General features: G+C 32.9%; 1 protein-coding gene across 1 annotated transcript in view; it reads right to left on the minus strand.

Moving 5' to 3' along the window:
* Positions 1 to 21442, minus strand: part of LOC119831500 — a 211537-nt gene that overhangs the window by 163641 nt on the left and 26454 nt on the right. Inside the window, exon 2 of the mRNA XM_038354894.1 lies at positions 8873 to 9023. Within this exon, the coding sequence (XP_038210822.1) occupies positions 8873 to 8933 (61 nt within the window). The 5' untranslated portion in view covers positions 8934 to 9023. The remainder of the gene's footprint in view (positions 1 to 8872; positions 9024 to 21442) is intronic.

Below are 21442 nucleotides of genomic sequence, written 5' to 3' on the forward strand. Positions count from 1 at the left end.
ATAAATCCATTAGTATAATAAAATGAATGTGAAGATATTTTTTACTGTTTCACTCAAAAACAACTGAACTGAACTTTTCCTCACCCTTCTCAGTCCGCTCCTCCTTTCCAGTCAAACCTTTCCTTATTCTTTTCCTCTTAAAAGAGCGCGGCGCATTCACAGAGACCTCTGCGAAAGATAATGTGTGGTGGAGATCGCTTACCACCAGGCGAGCCATCAGCTCAAATGCTCGCTTATAGCATAAAATAGTAACTCTTACATAGCGAGCATAGCCGTATGCTGAGTCTAGTTAAACCATTATAAAAGTTATTCAACGATAGTAAAAATGCGAAATCCCTCAATAGATCCACGTGATTCAGTACAAAAGTTCCACAATTCATATCGCGAACAATGATAACAATATATATGGAAAAGTTTCCAAATTGCCTCTTAAAAGTAGATTGGTTTATTATCGTGACGTAAGTTACCAAGTTCCTATTTGATAGAAATAATAAATCATTCAAAGGAGATTGGTCGGAAGACAATATTTGACGAATTTTCACGAAGTTAATGTTGCGTTCTTGATATAAGTAAGGTTAAAGATTGTAACAGATTGAAATCAGTTGCTTTACAATTTCAGCAATGGTAGGTAATAAATTTTAAAAGTAGAAGAATCCTACTAATATTATAAATGCAAATGTTTGTAAGGATGTGTGTGTGTTTGTTGCTCTTTCACGCAAAAACTACTTAACCGATTGCAATGAAATTTGGTACGTAGACAGCTGGACAACTCGAAAAACATATAGGCAACTTTTTATCCCGATATTCCTACGGGATACGGACTTACGCGGGTGAAATCGCGGGGCGCAGCTAGTATTCCATAAAGCACAAAAAATTATATAAGGTATTGGATTACGAAAAATTCTAATTCTTACTTCAACATTCACATCCTTTGTGCTTATTCATACATAAGTCCAAATTATTCCGTAAATGTATGAAAGTGTTGAGTATAAAACACGCAAACACCGTTTTCTATACGTAAATCAATTCCCGCCAAAATGCAACCGAAATTCAAAATGGCGCATGCAAATAGTTCACGAATCACGGTACAAAAGCTTGCGGCAACATAAATTACATAGCCAATTGTTTCCTTTAGTGGTCTAGCCATGGCTGCCCATTGATACTACAGCGCTTTCCTCACAGGGCACGTACAGCTGTTTTTACCAAATGAATGGACTCTGCTTATTTATTATAGTAAAGCTGGGAGTTTAATGCTTTTTTGCTATTGTGCTGATGTTATTAACGTCAAAGAATAACACAATAATAAATAAACAAACCTAATAAAATGGCACTCTTAAGTTATTAATGCACATGTGGCCGAAATAATAGTGTATGTGAATCGTGCTCTCGTGTGCTGTATATAAACTTTAATTAAAAACAAAATAAATCAAACTTAATATAAGCGAATTAATAAAATGCATTGCATATTGTATTATTATCTTATTGGCCATGCTACTTTTTTTTAAAGATCAATGTGATTGACAAGTATACTCGAAATATATGCAAAAATTTACCTACCTTACATTAGTATCTTGTTTATCCAGAAGGATCCAGAAATTAACCTCTCTTTTTTTTTTAATTTTGGCACATTAATTTTTTCGTTCGTATGAGCCGTCTCCTGATATTAGCTAGCCCAGCAAAAAGGAATTAGGTAAATTGGTCGAGCCTTTCATGCGCGATGAGGTGACCATGCGAAATAGGGATTCGTTTTATGTACAGAGATTTTCACTTCATTTTTTTATAATTTTTTTTATCTAAAATAGAAATTTATTTGCACTACATACATTGGCAAACCTTATATATTACTGGTTCTGGAAATGCCCTAACCTCAACGCTTATATGTTACCTAAAGCCCAGCCAAAGACATATTTATTTGACGCTCTCGCAAATACTTCACAGGTGAAACGGTTCCACTAAGAGGCAGTCGATAAATCTGCGGTTCGGACCTTGATCTTTCTAGAACAATTACTGTGAAAGATTACGTAACATTCCTTCTGAACTCGTATGTATGAATTTACCATGTAAGCACGTGTACCTAAATGGTATTATGCAATATTTTTTTTTATAACAGAGCGGGCAACCGAGCAAATGGGTCGCATGAGGCAACGCCACTGCCCATGAGCATTCACAAAGCTGTTATATCTTTTGAGGAGCTGTTGCCAGCATTCGGAGGTAGTCATAAGCTCTCTTTTTAAATATATTTATGTCAAACGCCTACACATTTAAGTATCAGAATTATTTATTATATGTAAAAAAATTCACATAGTAAAATTTATGTGTCCTTTACACAATGTTTAATTGAACAGCTTTCTCCCGTTTCAACTCAGTACAATATCGTGAAATTTGATAGACATTTGACTAAGTAAAACCCTTCTGGGACAAAATATAGATAATGTAAAATTTAATAAAAGAAGGCTCTTTTTGTTAACAGCTTAATAGTCGTCGTTAAAAAAGGCGGTTTTTAGGTTCATTTTTCTATGTACTAAAAGAGCAGTATGTTTTTTTAAAACAAATTAGCTTTATTCTACCTATTTATGATTATACATATCTTGTGATACATATTCATCAGTAGTAATAACATTTTAATAGTATTGAGATGCTTAAACATTACGGTTTAATGCTTTTAATTCTTTATAAATATTTCATCTTTTATATAACGAATAAAAATAATATTTTTAGCGGACTTCCTAGTACTCATGCTTGACTTGAAGATTGGAATAAATCGAAAACTTTATTAAATAACAATTTTATGCAAACATTATTTTAGCTCCACGGAAATTTTTTAAACATTGCCGTACAAATTGAAATAAGATGGTTATTTTAAGAGATCTTACAAATATTTAATAACTGAACATTTAATATTCCATTTAAAACTTATGATAGTTATTTTAATACGATGTTTCAAAAGATGCTATTTTAATATCGTTTCTATAATGAATTTCCCACGTGGCATTTTAAAAACAAAAATTTCAATTTCTCTCTGATATCATATGTATTAATTAATAGTGACTCGGTTTGTCCACAGATTTCTATGTATAAATAGATTCTTGTAAGACTTTTGCGACTATACAAAATTAATGTTATAAATTATGAAAGGCATTTATAAATCAATCAATAAATCGATTATTTGTAAGCAATTATATTACAAGCAATTATTTACATTTAGTATCTTAAAAGTGCAAGGTCCGTCGAACCGTCCGCAGTAACGAAATTTGGGAAAAGGAATATAACAAACGAGGAACAAATCCTGGGCTAAGAAAATTGGCATCCCTGAATAATACTAATAATAGCGGCGGGTCAAAGAAAATCATCTCGAGGCGGCAACTTTGTATGAAAAGTTTCTTCAATATAACGAATTATTGGATTTGCAGACTCGATGTAATCTCATCGGACATTTGGAGATATTTCTCCGTAAGTTACGAGGTTTTTGTAGTTCTTACGCACTTTTTGATTATGATACGTGCTAGTGATACTATTGTTTGACAACATCGAGCTTTGTGTATGATCGATGTCTGATAATTATGCCATTCACGAGTGATACTTAAGCCGAATGACTACATTCTTATAACAGATTATACAGAGACAGATATCAACGTGTTTTCATTTATTAGTTTTTTTAACTCTATTTATTTTTATTAATATGCATACTATCCTCACTACTATACGGATGCGATTTATCCACGTGGGCGAAACTGCAGGCGGAATACTAGATTAAATATACAGAATATTGTGTATATTTATTTTAGAATTGGAATAGAATCTGTAATGTCGCTTTTAATGTAACTGTATTTTAAGATTAATCTTCTTAAGTATAAAGTATAATTCATATTGACCGCCTCCTTGGTACAGTGGTTAATGCGTGAGCGTAGAACCGAGGGGTCCTGGGTTCAATTCCCGGTGGGGACGCACAAAAATGAGTGTCTCCGTCTGGCAGGACACAGAAGGCTGATCACCTACTTGTCCCTAAAGAAAATCGATCAGTGAAACGGATGTACATCATTTGCCCCATACCCCATTAGGGGACACGGGACTTCACTTTTTATAATTCATATCCCTCTTTAGTAATTTTTTTTCTTTCGTTAGTTTTCTATTGTCGTCCAAAGTTATATATGGTTAACTTCTATGACTCTCCACTATCTATGATCTCATATCATACTTAACAAAATGTAAAATAACATAATATGACGTTTCAAAGTAAGAGTCAAAAAGCAAGGGCGAATTACTAATAGGCTAATAATACCAGAATAAATAATATAAAGAAGAATATATTTTCATACTTCATTTAACCAATAAGTTAAGTAACAAGATTGATAATAAAATCAATATTTCAAACTGTATTCAGAAACACATTGCCATACCCTGACAATGGATATTCATATTCGTTCCAACGGGATTGCAAGATGCGAGAAATTTACATGCAAACGAAATATCTGAATTTTTGAATATATAGCTCAAAAGTATATGCTTGTTCTAACACGATCTAGTGCGGAATAAAGATGTATCTGAGGGGACATATTGAGATATTGCACCTGTAGGAAGTAGATATTCGAATCCGGATAGAGCCGGTCTCAACCGGCGCAAACTGGTTTATACCGGAGCTGAGTCGATTTATTTATTGCATGTGCACTTCGTGTTTGCCTGCTGCTGATTTGAATACGTTATAAGATTTCTGCACAGTTCCGTGGTTTATGTGGACTGCGCTCAGTTGTTATGGCGAATTTCTATTGATCGATTGGTGCATTACGAAATCATTCTAAAATTAACTCATTAAAAGTTAGAAAAATACCAACTATTTCAGAAGAGTTTCTTAAGTCTTCCTAATATTACCATACCATTTATAAGTTCCTGCATACTGTAATAGAGAATAGTTGATATATACCATATGTTAAGGGATAATTCCGTATTTGGACATCATATCATGAATTTGGGTCAATTATCCTGTATCCTTACGTTTGATATTGTTTTAACCCAACCAAAATGATTCTATATTATATAAATCAGACAAATGCTAGGAAGGTATTTTATGAGTTAGGACTTATGTATTGTACTTGTAATAACTATGATATTGGTGAAAGAGTCATAAAATTTTGCTAAGTTATAAAGCTCTCTATATTTTTTATTCATGTGTAGGTTAGTACAAACAATACAAATAATAACTAATGGGCACAACTGGATGACGTACAAATAATATGTTTTTCAATTGTAGTGATATATACGCTTATCCTATGCAATTATTGGCAAAATCCTACTAATAATATAAATGCGAAAGTTTGTAAGGATGTGTGTGTGTGTGTGTTTGTTGCTCTTTCACATAAAAACTACCGAACCGATTGCAATGAAATTTGGTACGTAGACAGCTGGTCAACTGGAATAACATATAGGCAACTCTTTATCACGATAATGCTACGGGATATGGACTTACGCGGGTGAAACCGCGGGGCGCAGCTAGTACTTCATAAAATTATTGTAAATGAATACATCTTATACATATAAATACATCTTCACTATCATTATACAGAGGAAAGATTTGTATGAATGCATGTTTGTAATGATTTTACCCAAAAAGTACTGGAGTGATATCATAAATTCTTTCATCATTAGAAAGCTACAAGTTCACTGAGTGACATAGGCTATATATGTACCACGTGCGAAGCAGGGTCGAACGGCTAGTAAATAAACAAATCATGACATGATACCGCGTTTAAGAGAAACAATTACAATTCTTCTTGTTATGATTTATGCTTTGGAGTTGCTCCAGTTAATATTGAAAAATTAATCCGCTAAGAGCGTTTTTCCTTTTAAGAAACAAGCTAATTTCAAAGAGAACAACGAAGATTTTTTTGTTTACTAATTAGTAAAGTTATCTTCCGAAAAATATAAAAGCACGGTGGAAATGTTAAGTGAAAATTACAATGATTTGCTTGTTTTATAATGTGCATTATGAAAAGATTTATTCATTTTGAATTTGTGCGAAATAAAGTCACTTAAAGTTCATTTATTTGGTTCCATTGTTGAAAGAAAATTTTCCATGCTTTATCACGATTCTCAAAGTTATTGTCTCGATGTAGTAATAATAAATCACTCTGACGATTGTCCTCACAACATTCGTATTTTACAAAAACTTTATATTATATCTATCTTAAACGCTTTTCCCATCAATGGATGATCGATAAACCCAAAAGTTCTACGTATAAAATGTTTAAAACACGTTTGAGATAAAATAGAAAATTAGTAGTAATTCTACATTTAAGCATGAGATTGCAACTATATATTTTTATATCTACACATACGTTAAGGGCACGGTAAATAAGGTTTCCTTGTATTAATATAATTGTATCGAACCGATATTTCTTATCAGTGAGATTACTGGTAAATCTCTTCTCATTACACATGAATAAATTTTCGAAAATAGCAATAGGTACTATTAGAAAATGATGAAAAAGTCTTTACGTATCTTAAAAAACAACGTTATATAATAAAACATTTACACCAAGACAATATAACAATAATGTCGCATACTATTCAACATAACGCAACTCTGCATTTTTAAAAGCCAATCTACACGTAATTTTTCCTTCAAATGCGTGACTATTTACGGGTATTTCACGAGAGCACCTCTGCGCTTTGAAGGGCAAAAAAGGGCGACCCGGCACTTAAGGTAGTTGTTAGGACAAGTCAAAGCCTAACGGCTTAGATAACTATGTCAATATGACAGTCATTTAAATTCCTAAGGATAGGAAGGCAGACAAGACGACTTGTTAAATACCATATTTTAAAATAGTCGAATCAAAAAATACAACAGCTTATTTCAATCGAGCCTACAAATTAAACTATTAATCTTACTAATATTATATATGCGAAATTTTTGTAAGGATGTGTGTGTGTATATACACAACTGGAATAACATGAAATTATTTAATGTATTGAGCACGTGTTAACTACGCACATGTTGCATTATATTATGCTGTCTACTAAGCTATTTCTTTTATTCTTATTCAAATAGGTTTAGTGATATCAGCGAAGAAGAAGAGGCAGACATACAGACAGAGGCTCTTTCGCTTTATAATATTATAATAGAGATTATTAGGGATTGCATTATCCTATCCTACTAATATTTATAAATGCGAAAGTTTGTAAGGATGTGTGTGTGTTTGTTGCTCTTTCATGCAAAAACTACTGAATCGATTGCAATGAAATTTGGTAGTACGTAGTATACGTAGACAGCTGGACAATTGGAATAACATATAGGCAACTTTTCATCCTGACATTCCTACGTGATACGAACTTACGCGTGTGAAACCGCGGGGCGCAGCTAGTTTATTATAAAATTATTTTACCACACCGCTTCATAAGCATCCAAAAATTTTATTATAACTCTCTGAGTTAGGTAAGTATAATAAAGCACCATCAGTCCTTCAATGATTTAATAAAAAAGCTAATTTGCGGTATATATTAATTTAAAATATTAATCTTCACCAAAATGTATATTCTATAAAAGCGACTGAGTGAAACAATTAAATCTAAAGCAATTTAGCTCACAACGCCTACTTTATTGAGGAAAATAATTTATTATCTGTAACGAGGTTGTAATATTGCTTTTTCTAACTTCTCTTAATAATAACAGTGGGTAATTAGGAAAAATCCAAAATTCAGTCTCTCAAGAGCACTTCTTCTCACATCTTATTTTATGAAGTATTTATTTTATCGTATATACTCTATATTCCTTTATAATAATACAAATAAAATATATAAACACAGAAGTTATAATCACACATACCATAATCGCCGATTTTTTGAACCGTTTTTTTCATGCGAATATCCAAGGAATAAATAATATAGGAAGCATTTAATATTTCGATGATGAAAAATATGCTCCATATAATACGAATATCTACAGCGCTGAGTCTCTAAACGCATCAATGCACGCAAAGTAACCGCTGGTATATGAAATGTGAGATGTTTTAAATGTTTATAAAAATCTTTTTTTTTTAATTATCTATTTGTTTGTGTAATCAATAAACATAACAATCATTTCACAAACACAAAGAAAATAAAAAAACTATAAGAACTAACTTCATAGATGTCACATCGCATTTATATATATATTAATATAATTATGTATTAATATTTTAATGTTGTTTGTTTGGATGTTTGTGCGTCAATCACGCTGAAACTACTGAACGGATGTAGATGAAATTTGGTATACAGACAGGGTATGAGGTGACTTGGATGATAGGATACTTTTTATCCCGATTAGATTGAGATAAAACAGGAAACTTGAGACCCGGGCGGAGTCGGGACGAGCGTCTAGTAGTAGATAATTAATTAACAGACAGAATTTTTAATTTGACATTTATGTCATTTAGGCTTTTATTATCCATGTGTTATTAAACAATACAGACTTCTAGAACGATTTTGCCTCAAACGAATTTTCATTTATTTATATTTAAAAAAGCAATTTGCCAGTTTGATGTAATAACTAACTACGATTGAAATAACAAAGAAACATAGCAATAAAATACTTATGCTATTTATTATTTTCACAGTCCTGGCACATGAAACCAACTGATATAATTATATCAGTTATAAAGAAAACCTTAGGTTATCTCATATTTGGTATTATTTTTTAGATAGTTATTGCGCATGTTATTGTCTGTAAATATATATTTATGTACGTCTATGTTAACGTATTATTTTTTATGTCTATATTGTTAACTTATTTATTATTTGTCGATTTTCAACCTGAAATAAGCCGTGGCTAGTTTGTAGTTGATTAAGATGTAAATACTAAACAGAATCATAAGAAAAAAATAAAAAATTTGTTTTTGCTTACCATCTATCCATCCAACGAGCAAAGACCCGCTCAGAATGAGAAGAAAGCCCAACGCGCCCATGTTCACAACGCTAAACACTCTTACACTAAAATAAAGTCACAATCCATTTCCATTACAGCACCCGACACCACATTTTGTCTCGGTGATCACCTGCAACAAGAAAATTTGTATTTAGACATCGTTTGCTGCGTTTGTCCGTATCAAGTAGAAATATCGTGATGAAAAGTTGCCTATGTGTTATTACAGTTGTCCAAGTATCTACGTACTAAATTTCATTGCAATCGGTTCAGTAGTTTTTGCGTGAAAGAGCAACAAACACACACACATTTTTAGAAACTTTCGCATTTATAATATTAGTAGGATAATGCATTATATCTATTATTACATTATAAAGCGAAAGAGCCTCTGTCTGTATATATCTGCCTCATCTTCTTCGCTGATACCATTAAACCTATTTGAATGAGATTTTGTACAGATATATTTTGTGACCTGAATGTGTTAGTTAGTTAACACGTGCTCAATACATTAAATAATTTCACCCGCGTCAATTTGTATCCCGTCGGAATATCGGGATAAAAAGTTGCCTATGTGTTATTACAGTTGTCCAGCGATCTACGTACTAAATTTCATTGCAATCGGTTCAATAGTTTTTGGGTGAAGAGTTACAAACACACACATCTAACACACAGGTCTTAAAAATTTGCTTCGTTCGATCCTATAATTTTGGCGGTACATAATATCGCCATAAAGAGTGTATACATTTTATGCATTCAATATTACATTTAATACCGTATCTTTTAGCATTTTAAATAACAAAATATACTTAAATAATGATATTGCATTCGTCGAGGAAAGACGTATAAACTCAGAAAATGTATGAAATACAAAATATCTTATTTCTAGTATAAAATTTAGTCCACAGAGAAGAAGTAGCAAATATAAAGTATATTAAACATCAAGTGAATGTACATTTGAATATAATGTATTAAATATTATGCATGTTGACATTCCAGTCAGGATAAATCATTAGTTATATTACGTATTATATTAGACAAACCAACAATATTACATAAAGAAGAAAAAGCTGTCATTTTATTACTTAGTATTCATATATAACAGACATGCAGTCCGCCTATAGCGGTATAGTCTAATTTAGAAGTTAGAATTTAAGTATTCTTATATTTAATTTCATAGCGTGAGCATGTTTGTGTCGCGAACCATACGATTTTCACCAGACAAATCCATGGTAAAAACCATTGGCAATAGTAAAAGTTATTAGAAATTATTTAAATCCATCAAGACAGACTAATACAAACATATTTAACGTTTAAAGACATTGATCTTATCACGGCATACAGTCGCTTAATAAGTAGTCTAAATTCTGAATATAACAAACATTCGGTATCAAAAAAATAATTGTCTTCAATATGAAAATGAAGGCGAAAAACACACACCCAAAATCGCGTATCTTAACAGCCATTACAATGCTATAATTGCCATTATAAAAAATCCTTAAAAACATGCATTTTACCCTTTCAACGGAATACTTATTAAAGTACACAAGCCAAGTTTACCCCACGTAATTGATGTCACGCAGCGCGGTGACGCGTTGCGCTGTGAATGATAGATAGAAAGACATTGTGAGCAAGTGATATTATGAGGAAATTGCGAGCTGAATGAAAAATCGCGGTACATTTTTCGCCTTTATATTATTCAGTTGTTTTTTATCTATTCTGAGATCGATCAGCTGGAGATGTGATAATGATGTATGAATGTTTTGGTATCAATATAGTATCGGCTTGTATCGCCATTCATATGATATTAGATTTGTTTATGACGGATTTTCTATTGGTAATTTAGTTTTTTAACTGCAATAAGCAACGAATTGCGAAAGTTACTGCGTATTGAATACCTGAACGAAATATTTAGAACGAAATTTTTTCAGCTTGCGCATCTATTTATCTATGTTAGTTACAATCAAGCTGAAATTACGGTCAGGAAATCTTTGATGAAAAATACTGAAACATCTCATTCCCATGGGAAATTCTTTTGACCACGCTGAGCCGGTGGTGGAGAGTAAGTATTGTATAAAATGATCATATGATAGCAGTGATGGCTCAGTAGTGAAGACCTCGGACTCAAAATTGATAAGTCGTGGGTTCGAGACCAGACAAGCGTGCAGTAATTAAATTGATTTTACAAATTATCTGCGCATTTGGATAACTTCATCACAGCTCGAAATGGTAAAAAACATCGAAAACCGGCATGTACAAGAATCAAAAGTTCGTCGACAGTTGACAACTGCCAATCATGGCCTGGACCGTCATGGGAGGCGTGCGTCCTAGCAGTGGGAACATATTTGGTGTAACGTCCGCCGTAAGTCCTTCGGGAATCTAGTATAGAGACACTGAGAATTCACTGGCTCACCACCACACCCAGTACTAACGCAGGCGCACGTCGATCCCCGACCACGTACGTTACACGACTGACCGACTGATCGACAACTACGCCATCTACTGGTGTACATAAACAATGTATATATCTATTTAATAGATACAAACCCTATATATGGGCTGATGATGATGATCATATGATACATGTTTTTTGTATATAGTTAACTGGTTCAAACCAATCCGCGCACGCCAATTAACTCTACAATACTCGATACTGAAATCAAACGCGTAACCATTACGTTTGCATGTTGAAACGTTTATAACAACCTGAATCCCAAGTAAACCTATCATTAATACTACAGTTACATCGGAGTCGCACGCAATCCCGTCGCTTTCATCGGATTATACTTCATTATAGCGAGGCCTATCGCAAACAACTTGCTTATATAACATACGATATCACACTTGAAGAGCCAACGAAGTCTACATTAATCTACACTAATGTTAAAAAGGATACATTTTGTTTTTGTATGCACATTTGTAATGGTTTCACACTAATGGTTGCTACGGTTTGGCAAAATTATGCGGATTCGAATCCCGCCTCGTGATTAAAAATTGTTCAATTCTGTAACAATTTCTCATGGTTATGAAGTATAATTTATTAGCAAACGGTAAATGAATTTAATTTTTAGTTTTTATAGCATTGAAATGCTTTATAAATGAGAAATTTTGAAAGAATAGAAAAAATTTGATCACGAAGCAGGATTCGAACCTGCGTTTTTTGCCTAACCGTAGCAAGTTTTCTATTCTTTCAAAATTTCTCAAACGGTAAATGAGTTACATCACATACTTTTTTTTTTAAATTGGAGAATGCTCATGCATACCCACGGCCCGGGGAAAGGCCGTGGATTATGTCGGACTCCCACAGCCTAGAGAAGCAATGGACCTACCGACTAAACTCCACTGTGATCCGTCCTCCCGCGCTATTCGCCGAGGTCGTGGGAACTCACATGAAATCATCCACTACTACATCACATACTTGATCCAACAATGCGCGTAACTGTGTTGGATTTCAGTAAACGTTATTTTTATTGCCATATTGCGTTATGCCATAAGTAAATATCATGTTATTGCATCAGAAACGCTACACAGGAACAACTAACGTGAATACACAAAACTTTATTAAAGCTGTTTACACATGTTTTAAAAATGATTGATACAGAAATATATTCTGCTAGCTGCACCCCACGGTTTCACCCACGTAAGTCCGTATCCCGTAGGAAAATCGGTATAAAAAGTTGCCTATATGTTTTTCCAGTTGTCCAGCTGTCTACGTACCAAATTTCATTGCAATCGGTTCAGTAGTTTTTGCGTGAAAGAGTAACACATACACACACACATCCTTACAAACTTTCGCATTTATAACATGTTAAAGATGCGGTTATATTAAACATGAACAAAGGTCATCATCGTAGGTTATTTTCATTGATTACCTGTTAATTTCTTATCCCCGTGGGGCTTTTCATATATTGCATATTGTTACACGTGCTAGAGCATTAATATAACACATAACAAAAGTACAATTGGCAGTGGTGGCTAAGTGGTGAGAACCTCGAACATAAAATCGATAAGTCGGGGTTCGAGACCAGGCGGGCGTGAAGGAAATAAATTGATTTTTCAATTTATCTGTGCATGTGGATAACATAATTACTGCTCAAACGGTGAAGGAAAACATCGTGAGGAAACCGACATGTCCAAGTATCTAAAGTTCGACGACATGTGACATCTGCCAACCCGCACTTGGCCAGCATGGTGGATTATGGCCTGAACCCTCATAGGTGGCATGTGTCCCAGCAGTGGGAACATATATAGGCTGATGTTGACAAAAGGCATAAAATATTAAGATTATTTGTGTTGGAATGCTACACAAAGGAGGCAGATTATTTATGAATTGTCTATTAGTTACTGACGTGCTATATACAGTGGCTGATTATTTAATAAATTTTTATTGTGTATAGTATAAACACCTACCATCGAGAATCCAGTATTGGAAGTTTTAGCGAGAAATAAGAACCACTTTTAACTTATTATATTTCAACATGCATACATTTACGCATAGTAATAGCTAGTAATTCAGATTGAAGTCTGTACTCGTTGTAAAGCACCACCAATTTTTATACAAATTCCCACTACCACTGATATAAGTTTTTAAGAAACTACCTTCAGTTTAACAGCACTGGTTCGAATCAAATCAATAACCATATTCATTAATTGTATAATTCAATATATTAATGTTACAATAGTTTATGATGTGGTTACTGTGCAGTTTAACAGTAGATACGTCACATAAATTCACGTTATTTTTCGTCCCACATTCAATATTTACTTAAAGGTAGCTACTATACGATAAGTTTGAGCTGCTTATAATAAGTCCAAAAGTTAATATCAATTTTCAAATTTCTGTTCTTTAACTCCACACCATAACGGATGAATGAAATAAGCTAATACTTTACGAAGAACAATAAACTCCATTCCAACAAATACATCATTTATGATTTACACAAAAATTCAGTATCCCATACTATTTCATTCATCTCAATCATTCGAATAACCCACTACTTAAGCCACTAATAATATTAAATATATTCAAATTCATTTTTGCCAAATATAGACCTCACTATGCAAATAAAATACTATCGTAACGGTTAAATAAACTCGCACCATTCACAAAGAACCACGTTTATACTAACCAAGTCGAAGTAATGACGTTATTAAGGAGCCCCGATCGACTAAACCAGCCCAGAACATTCGACAAAGAATCGATTCCATCCATCGTCAACAATAAGCCTCCCGATATTGTGTCTACACAATGCGACCCGGACATAAAATCGGATGTAAGCCGGTCATAATGTCCCGGAAAAGTTAATTAAATCGACCCGTTAACCGCTGCGATCACAGTCGGCTGCGATGCTTTTCAATTGACACGGGTTAGATTGACGGACAAGGAGTTTATGCAGGAGTAATAAAAACTGTCAAATGTCAACCGTTAACAGCGGTGGGCAATTAAATTAATTTTACGCTACGTCGGTTAACGCGCATATAAAACTTTATTTAAAAGGATTGAATTTTCTATGGTTATCTTCCAATTGAGAACTTAATATAAACAGTATTGTTATCTAAACATGCTGCGGAAACCATAAGCATAATATGACTAGATGTGGAAATATATTTTATGGAATTATATGATAATTTGATGCGATATACTTGATTCTCGTTTTTTTAAAGAGTAGGTAGTAAAATAAGAAAAAATAAAATTAAAAAATTAATATCCTGTAGGATTTATTTATTTCAATTTTAAAAACACACACCAGATCAAGAGAACATTGAGCATATTACAGATTACATAATTATTTTTGTGTTCAGATTTCAATCCAATAAAAAATGTGTACAATTATTATTTACATTATTAAACAGTTAACCATTTATAATTCCATTTTTTTTAATTCCTATCATGTTTAAATTTTATAATCTTAATAAGATGAATACCTACAACTATTCTAGTTAGAAAGAGAAGGTGGCACTTAACATATTATTCAATTATATTTCGAATTACTATAAAGTATAATAAAATACAACGCTACACTTAAAAAATTTAGATGCATTGCACAGAAACTCATCAGATTATAAGCGGGAAAGCATCGTCAAAGCATCACTACAAACCAAGTATTCCCTATTTGCATCTATGGATACCGAAGCATAACTCTTTCGGGACCAGCAAGTTATTGCTTCCCACGATTTGTTTATTGGATTATATCGTACAATTTTTATTGCAACGTCGCCATTTGCTTTGCTCATTTTAACGAATTACTATATTTGTGCACGTAGATAACGAGATAGTAGTGGTGATTACTAAAAAATTGTTGTAATAAAGCAATAAAATGTGTAGTAATTGGGTGCAATTATCAAAACATGAGTTGTTTAATAGTTAAGAACGTAATTAATTTTATTTCATGTACCTCTTATCTATACATATATATTCAGCAACTAAGTCAATTTGAATTTGAGATAATTTCGAAAGACAATATTTATAAACTTTCTAGAAGTAAAGCAATAATATACGCGTAGGACGTCGGATTGAGTTCATCGAATATTTGAAGAATATTGAAACCACACACTCTTATCTGAGACTGTGTTTTGTATTGTTTTCTGACAATATTGCCTTGTATATTGCATTGTCTTTAAATCATATTATTATAATGTAAATGACACGTTGACTTTTAAGTTGTAATATTACGCATATTTTTTATATCCAGTATACATATAAAATCTTTGAATGACTTTTGAAAATCCCTAATGATTTTGAATGTTCCCTGCATACTTTTTTCGCTATAAATATAACTGATCAAATACAAGCCGGAGATATAGCAGACTTGGCTCAGTAGTTAGAATCTAAGATTCCAATCGAAAAGTAGGAAAATCGAGACCAGACAGGCATAAAAAATAACTGTCAATTTATCCGCAGACAATCCACATAACTCCTACTCGAAACAGTGAAGGAAAACATCGTGAGGAAACCGGCATGTCGAAAGATAGACTCGAAAGTTCTACGACATCTGACATCTTTCCTGCACTTGGCCCACAGTATGCAATTTTGGCATATATGAGCTAATGATTATGATGATGATGAAATACATATATGAATATTAAGGTTTTAATAGTTTCCTGTCTATTAGTTTCGGTTAAACGAATTAATCTGTTTGCATATACTGCATGATATAGATAGAGACATATCTAATATATAAAATTCTCGTGTCACAGTTTTCGTTGCCATACTCCTCCGAAACGGCTTGACCGATTTTGATGAAATTTTTTGTGCTTATCCGGTGTCTATGAGAATCGGCCAACATCTATTTTTCATACCCCTAAATGATAAGAGTAAGGCAGAACAGCGTTTGCCGGGTGCAGCTAGTTATATATAACATGTCTTTGTTTCCATGATAATAACGTAGTATTATTTGATGTCATAATACAAATTAAGTTATTATGACATCATTCGTATGACTCTGAATTTGACATTAAAATACAAAGTGTAAAATGCAATATAAAGCAAATTACTTTACAAGAGGTTTTTCATCGTATAAAATGTCATGCTAATGTAATTAATAGTGTATTACAATGCTTTCCTTAAATTATAATGAAAAATAAATGGATTTATTTTTTTCTTTATTTTTATTAATACTCCACTATAATTCCTTGATAACTATGCATATATTTAAGTCTGTACATGTTCCCTGGTCAACATTTGATATTTAATTTCGTATGAAATGAGTGATTTCTTCAATATTCATTTTCGTTTTGATTTGGTGCCCAAAATAACTTCAAACAATTTAGTGTCATATTCTATAGGTAGGCGGCTTATCCAATGAATTGGTTTATTATCAAGATAAATAATTTATTCTTCTGAGCTTAAAAGAGATTAGACTCTAGACCAATATATATCCTTTATAAAGCATCTAGTATATTGCTTGCTTATTGCTTGTCATATAATTTAACATAGAGATAGTTATTACGTGTAAGGTGGCAACAATAAGAATTCAATCCAATTATGTTATTCCCATAATAATCAACTTATACAAAGAAATTGCTTAGCAATTACTCGGAGCGTATCCAAACACCCCTCATTAAGCCGTTAGCAGACCAGCACAAACGACTCTATTGCCCTATTGTTAAGGTTCAAAACGTTATACCCTATCAAATAAAAACGCTTACCTCATCACAAAAGAGACAATGGTAATGTGCCGACTAAAGAAGCTCCGCTCTTCAGTTGCGAGTGACCCCAGGCGTTGATAACTCTTTGTTCGACGAGACTGATGAACCCTTTTAGCTTACACGCTTTACATCCAATGACTTAATGATAGTTGACAGTTTTTTGTGATTGTTAGTCTCGGAAATATACTGAACTGAATAAATCGTGCACAGGAAGTTTTATAAGATCTTATTCAAGGTGAAATTGACATGGTTGCAAAGATCACCTAAGGAAAAGAGAGCACATAAGAACAAATTCCGTTTCAAGAACTGGGTCATGATCAGCCTATAATCCACCATACTGGTCAAGTACGAGTTGGCCGATGACACATGCCGTCCAACTTTTAAATGTTATTATACATGCCGGTTTCCTTAAGATGTTTTCATTCACCGTTTCGTGCAGTGGTGACGTAAAAATGTGTAGTTAAACTGAAGAATAATCTGAGGTCCTACCCACTGAGATAGGAACTAGTGCTCACCTGAAAAGACTGTATAGGATCTATATTATCAATGCAAATTTATGACTTCATAGACCCCAAAAACATCAGCATCAATTCAGTTAATATTCAACACGATACAAAAATCGCTTCAAATATTTCCATTTTTTCCCCTTTCTCGATGATCTGACATAATAACATAATAGATACACAAACAAAGAGCATCGTATTCATCGAATGGAACCAAATGATAATAATTATTATCAAAACCAAAAAATCACGTCAATCAGTTAAATATTCACGGAGTTATTGAGTAAAATATAAGAATATGATATACTGTACTTTTGAGATGTATTTGGAAACAAGATAAATGGCATATAAATAAGATCACATTATTTAGAAAGGTCTTTAAGGAATATAGTAAACATTACATTTTCATTGTATTGGTTACGCCATGTAGCTTGTAATTGCGATATTCTTTAATATTTTAAATGTGATTTATAACAATAACAGCGTTCGAAATATGCTTAAAATGATTTAATAAGAAAATGTTTACTTAACATGAAATTGAATTTTGTTGTCTTTGCTGAAAAATCGATTTACAAATTTCTTATAAAAATACAATATGTATCACTTTCCATATTTTAAATTTAAAATTTCACATAGTAAAGATTTCATCTTCTTTTCTGTACTGGCAAAGACTGATGTCAAAAGTTATGAATGTATTTTGACAATACTGTAATAAAATATTTTCTTTGAGCCATACAAAGTACAATGCCTCACAAAAATTTAAATTGCAAGCAAAACGAATCCCTTAATATATTCAAACCGTGTCTTCCCGAAACGGGAAGGCGACTCGTTCCAACAAAAACACTTCACTTTAGATAAAGAACTAAAATGTTGCATTTAAATCAATTTTTATGTTCCGTCCGAACTCGAACGTTTACAATCTTAGAGCGAGACCTTATCTCTAAAGTTTCTTATTCTCTTTCAAACAAGAGTCACTTAATCTGTCCAATAAAAGTTCAAGATGATGCTCGATAAAAAACATTATCGAAGCAATATTTCAAAGGCAATCGACTGAGTCATATCATTCTTGCTCCAGGCTGGATGTAATAGATTGGTTAGCATCGGAAAGATTTTAATTCCTCGTCAGTCAATGTACTTCTAGTATGGCCGAATATTTGATTTATTCAATTAATCGATCTCTATTATACATAATGCAAAAATTCAAAAGTATGTTAAATTTTTAATGTTCGTATAGAGAATACAACCGTGTATGCATGTAGCAACATAGTATGTCATAGATGTTTCTCTAAAAATATATCAAATGTGTCAATATAGAAGAATACGAATCTATAAATATGGTGTCTTCATAGGTAATAATAGCTCATTCTTCGGTTCTGGTTTCCAGAACTTCTTTGAAAGTCTAGCTAGAGCTAATACCATAATCCACCATTATTATTTCATTACCTAACATATACTAAAGGATTTATTATCATAATTTTCTTTTACCAACCGGAAACTTTGAATCCAGCGATTGTGCTGTCAATAACCTTCCTCTATATTTAAGCAATGTATAATTAGGTATGACAAAATAATAAATATGTTTTATACCCGAAAAGGGGTAAACGTTTATAAATTAGCCAAACCCTTCTATGGTTCATGTGCTTTTTAGTTTAAAACCCAAACTAGCTTATACAGTTTCAAGTGTTTCTTTATGGTTGAATGTCAGCTATTTTTAATATTGTATTACAAACTGAATCGAAAAAGGGAACAAGCATGCAGCTATCAACTGACAAGACAACTTATAATTGGAGGCGACCATGCATGTGAAATATTAATATTTACAAAAAAATGTATTGTGAAATACATTTTTTGTAAATTATATTCAACTGGAGGTATTGGTTCTTACAAAACGTTTTGTTTCATATTCAACAAATAAATATTGCAGACTTTTTAATGCGTGTGTATTTCGAGTCGAAATTCCGGCAGTTTCCCATGTAACCTGAGGCGATGATTGTATCTGACGGTATACCGAAACTGAAACATAATCAGCTGAAATGAAATGACTCGTATATTGGACGTGGGCGTAACTCCTTGTTAATTTAAATATTTTGGATTTCATCTCCTTGGAGGTATAATATACTACGAAAAATGATACCACCTACGTCAGAACGTCATTTGCTTTAGCTTTAACTGAGAGTTGTAATTTAGCATGGCAAATATACATAACTTCTTTTTACTCGTATATTTGCCATGCTAGATTACAACTAATTACCACGATATTTATTTCACGCTTAACAGTACATACTACAGGACAGCAATAAACTCGTAGCTTTAAACTGATTCTATAACTTCAGTCATTAAAATGAGTAGCATCCCCGAGGATAAAAACAAAGTTGCGAAATAACGTGCACGTTTATAGCTCCGTATAAACTAGGTGAATACGTTTTAGCTAGTCTAAGAATATACTGCATCAACCGTGCGCTCAAGTCTCACATAAAATTCTATTTGGCGAATGTACCGGCCTGTCAATTTAGTAGGAAATTTGTAACAACATGTCAAGTTCATACGATAGCAGGTACACGCTAGATCGCATCTGAAATTGCCGGAAAGATTTATGGCACGTCGTTTGTTAGTTTTGATTTGTTTCGTTGTAGTAAATTCGCGAGTTTAGTCCTGGCGCTGTGGATAGTTCGTGTTACATGTGCCAAAACCGTTGGCGGGAAATAGAAAGTTCCATTTTAATCTGACGTGTTTGTTTCGTTATTTGTGGCGAAAATAGAGACGTGATGCGATTTTAGATTGCAGCTCGCGAATTTCATATTTTTTTTCATTGTTTTCTTTGTTATATGTGTATTTGTTGCAACGTTGCGGCGGGTGGACATCTAATCTCATATGTATCATAGAAGGTTTTGTCTACTTAATCTATTAATGATCCTTGTTTTGATTGTTATTTGTATCCTTCGTCGAGACTTAACCTTCAAATATTTGAAACGTGGTTTGAAGCATTACATAATCATACGAAAACACATCTCATACACGAGAACACTAAATTCATAAGAGCATTGCATTATACAAACAGAATGACATTAACTTTTAATTAAAAATAGCTGAGCGAAAGCTTAAGCAATCCACAAATCCTAAATTAAACTTAATAATACAAACTGGAGCACTTAAAGCAAAAGTCAAAAGTCCACTTAAGCTGGCGCCGAGACTCCGCAGATAAACGTAGAGACATGAGCAATGGCGTCGAGTTTCACTTGATATATCGCTAGGTTTTTAACACAACAGACGCTGATATAATGAGCGCGGTTGGAGCATCATTGAATTGGTAATCGCTGGCCAGCTCGCTTTGTTTAACGCCCGTGGGGTTGCGTGCGAGCGCTTAATAATATGGTCTAGACCGTTGGGTAGATTTATTGTTATTAGTATCTTAACAAGAACATTTATCATTCATCATCATCAGGTCATTATCATTGTTTTTAGATTGTACACCACGTTTATCAAATGTGGGTTAGTGGAGTCACTTGTCGTCAAACTTTTTGCTTCTTGAACGTGTCAATTTCGTTTTGTTCAGCCGTTGCAACTGTAATGATGTGAATTATTATAAGAAACTTCTTCAATTATGTACTATTTTAGATAATAATGTCTGCCTAATATCTCCACCATTACGTAGGTATTAGAAAGTAGTATTAGAGTAATCAGATGAATCTTTAGTTCCTTGGTTTTATCACACGATGTAGTGTATATTGTGTGATAAAACGTTATTTAACGAATATTTTAAAGCTTCTCAGTATTCGTTTTAAAATGCTTTAACATAAAAATAAATTTATAATGCCCAATTTACATCAATGGATATCATAATCGAATCTGGAAGTCACGAAGTAAGCCTAAATTATATTCAACTTGAAACAATCTCGACACATTT

Source organism: Zerene cesonia, chromosome 13 (genome assembly GCF_012273895.1).
Source record: "Zerene cesonia ecotype Mississippi chromosome 13, Zerene_cesonia_1.1, whole genome shotgun sequence".
Taxonomy (NCBI): Eukaryota; Metazoa; Arthropoda; class Insecta; order Lepidoptera; family Pieridae; genus Zerene; species Zerene cesonia.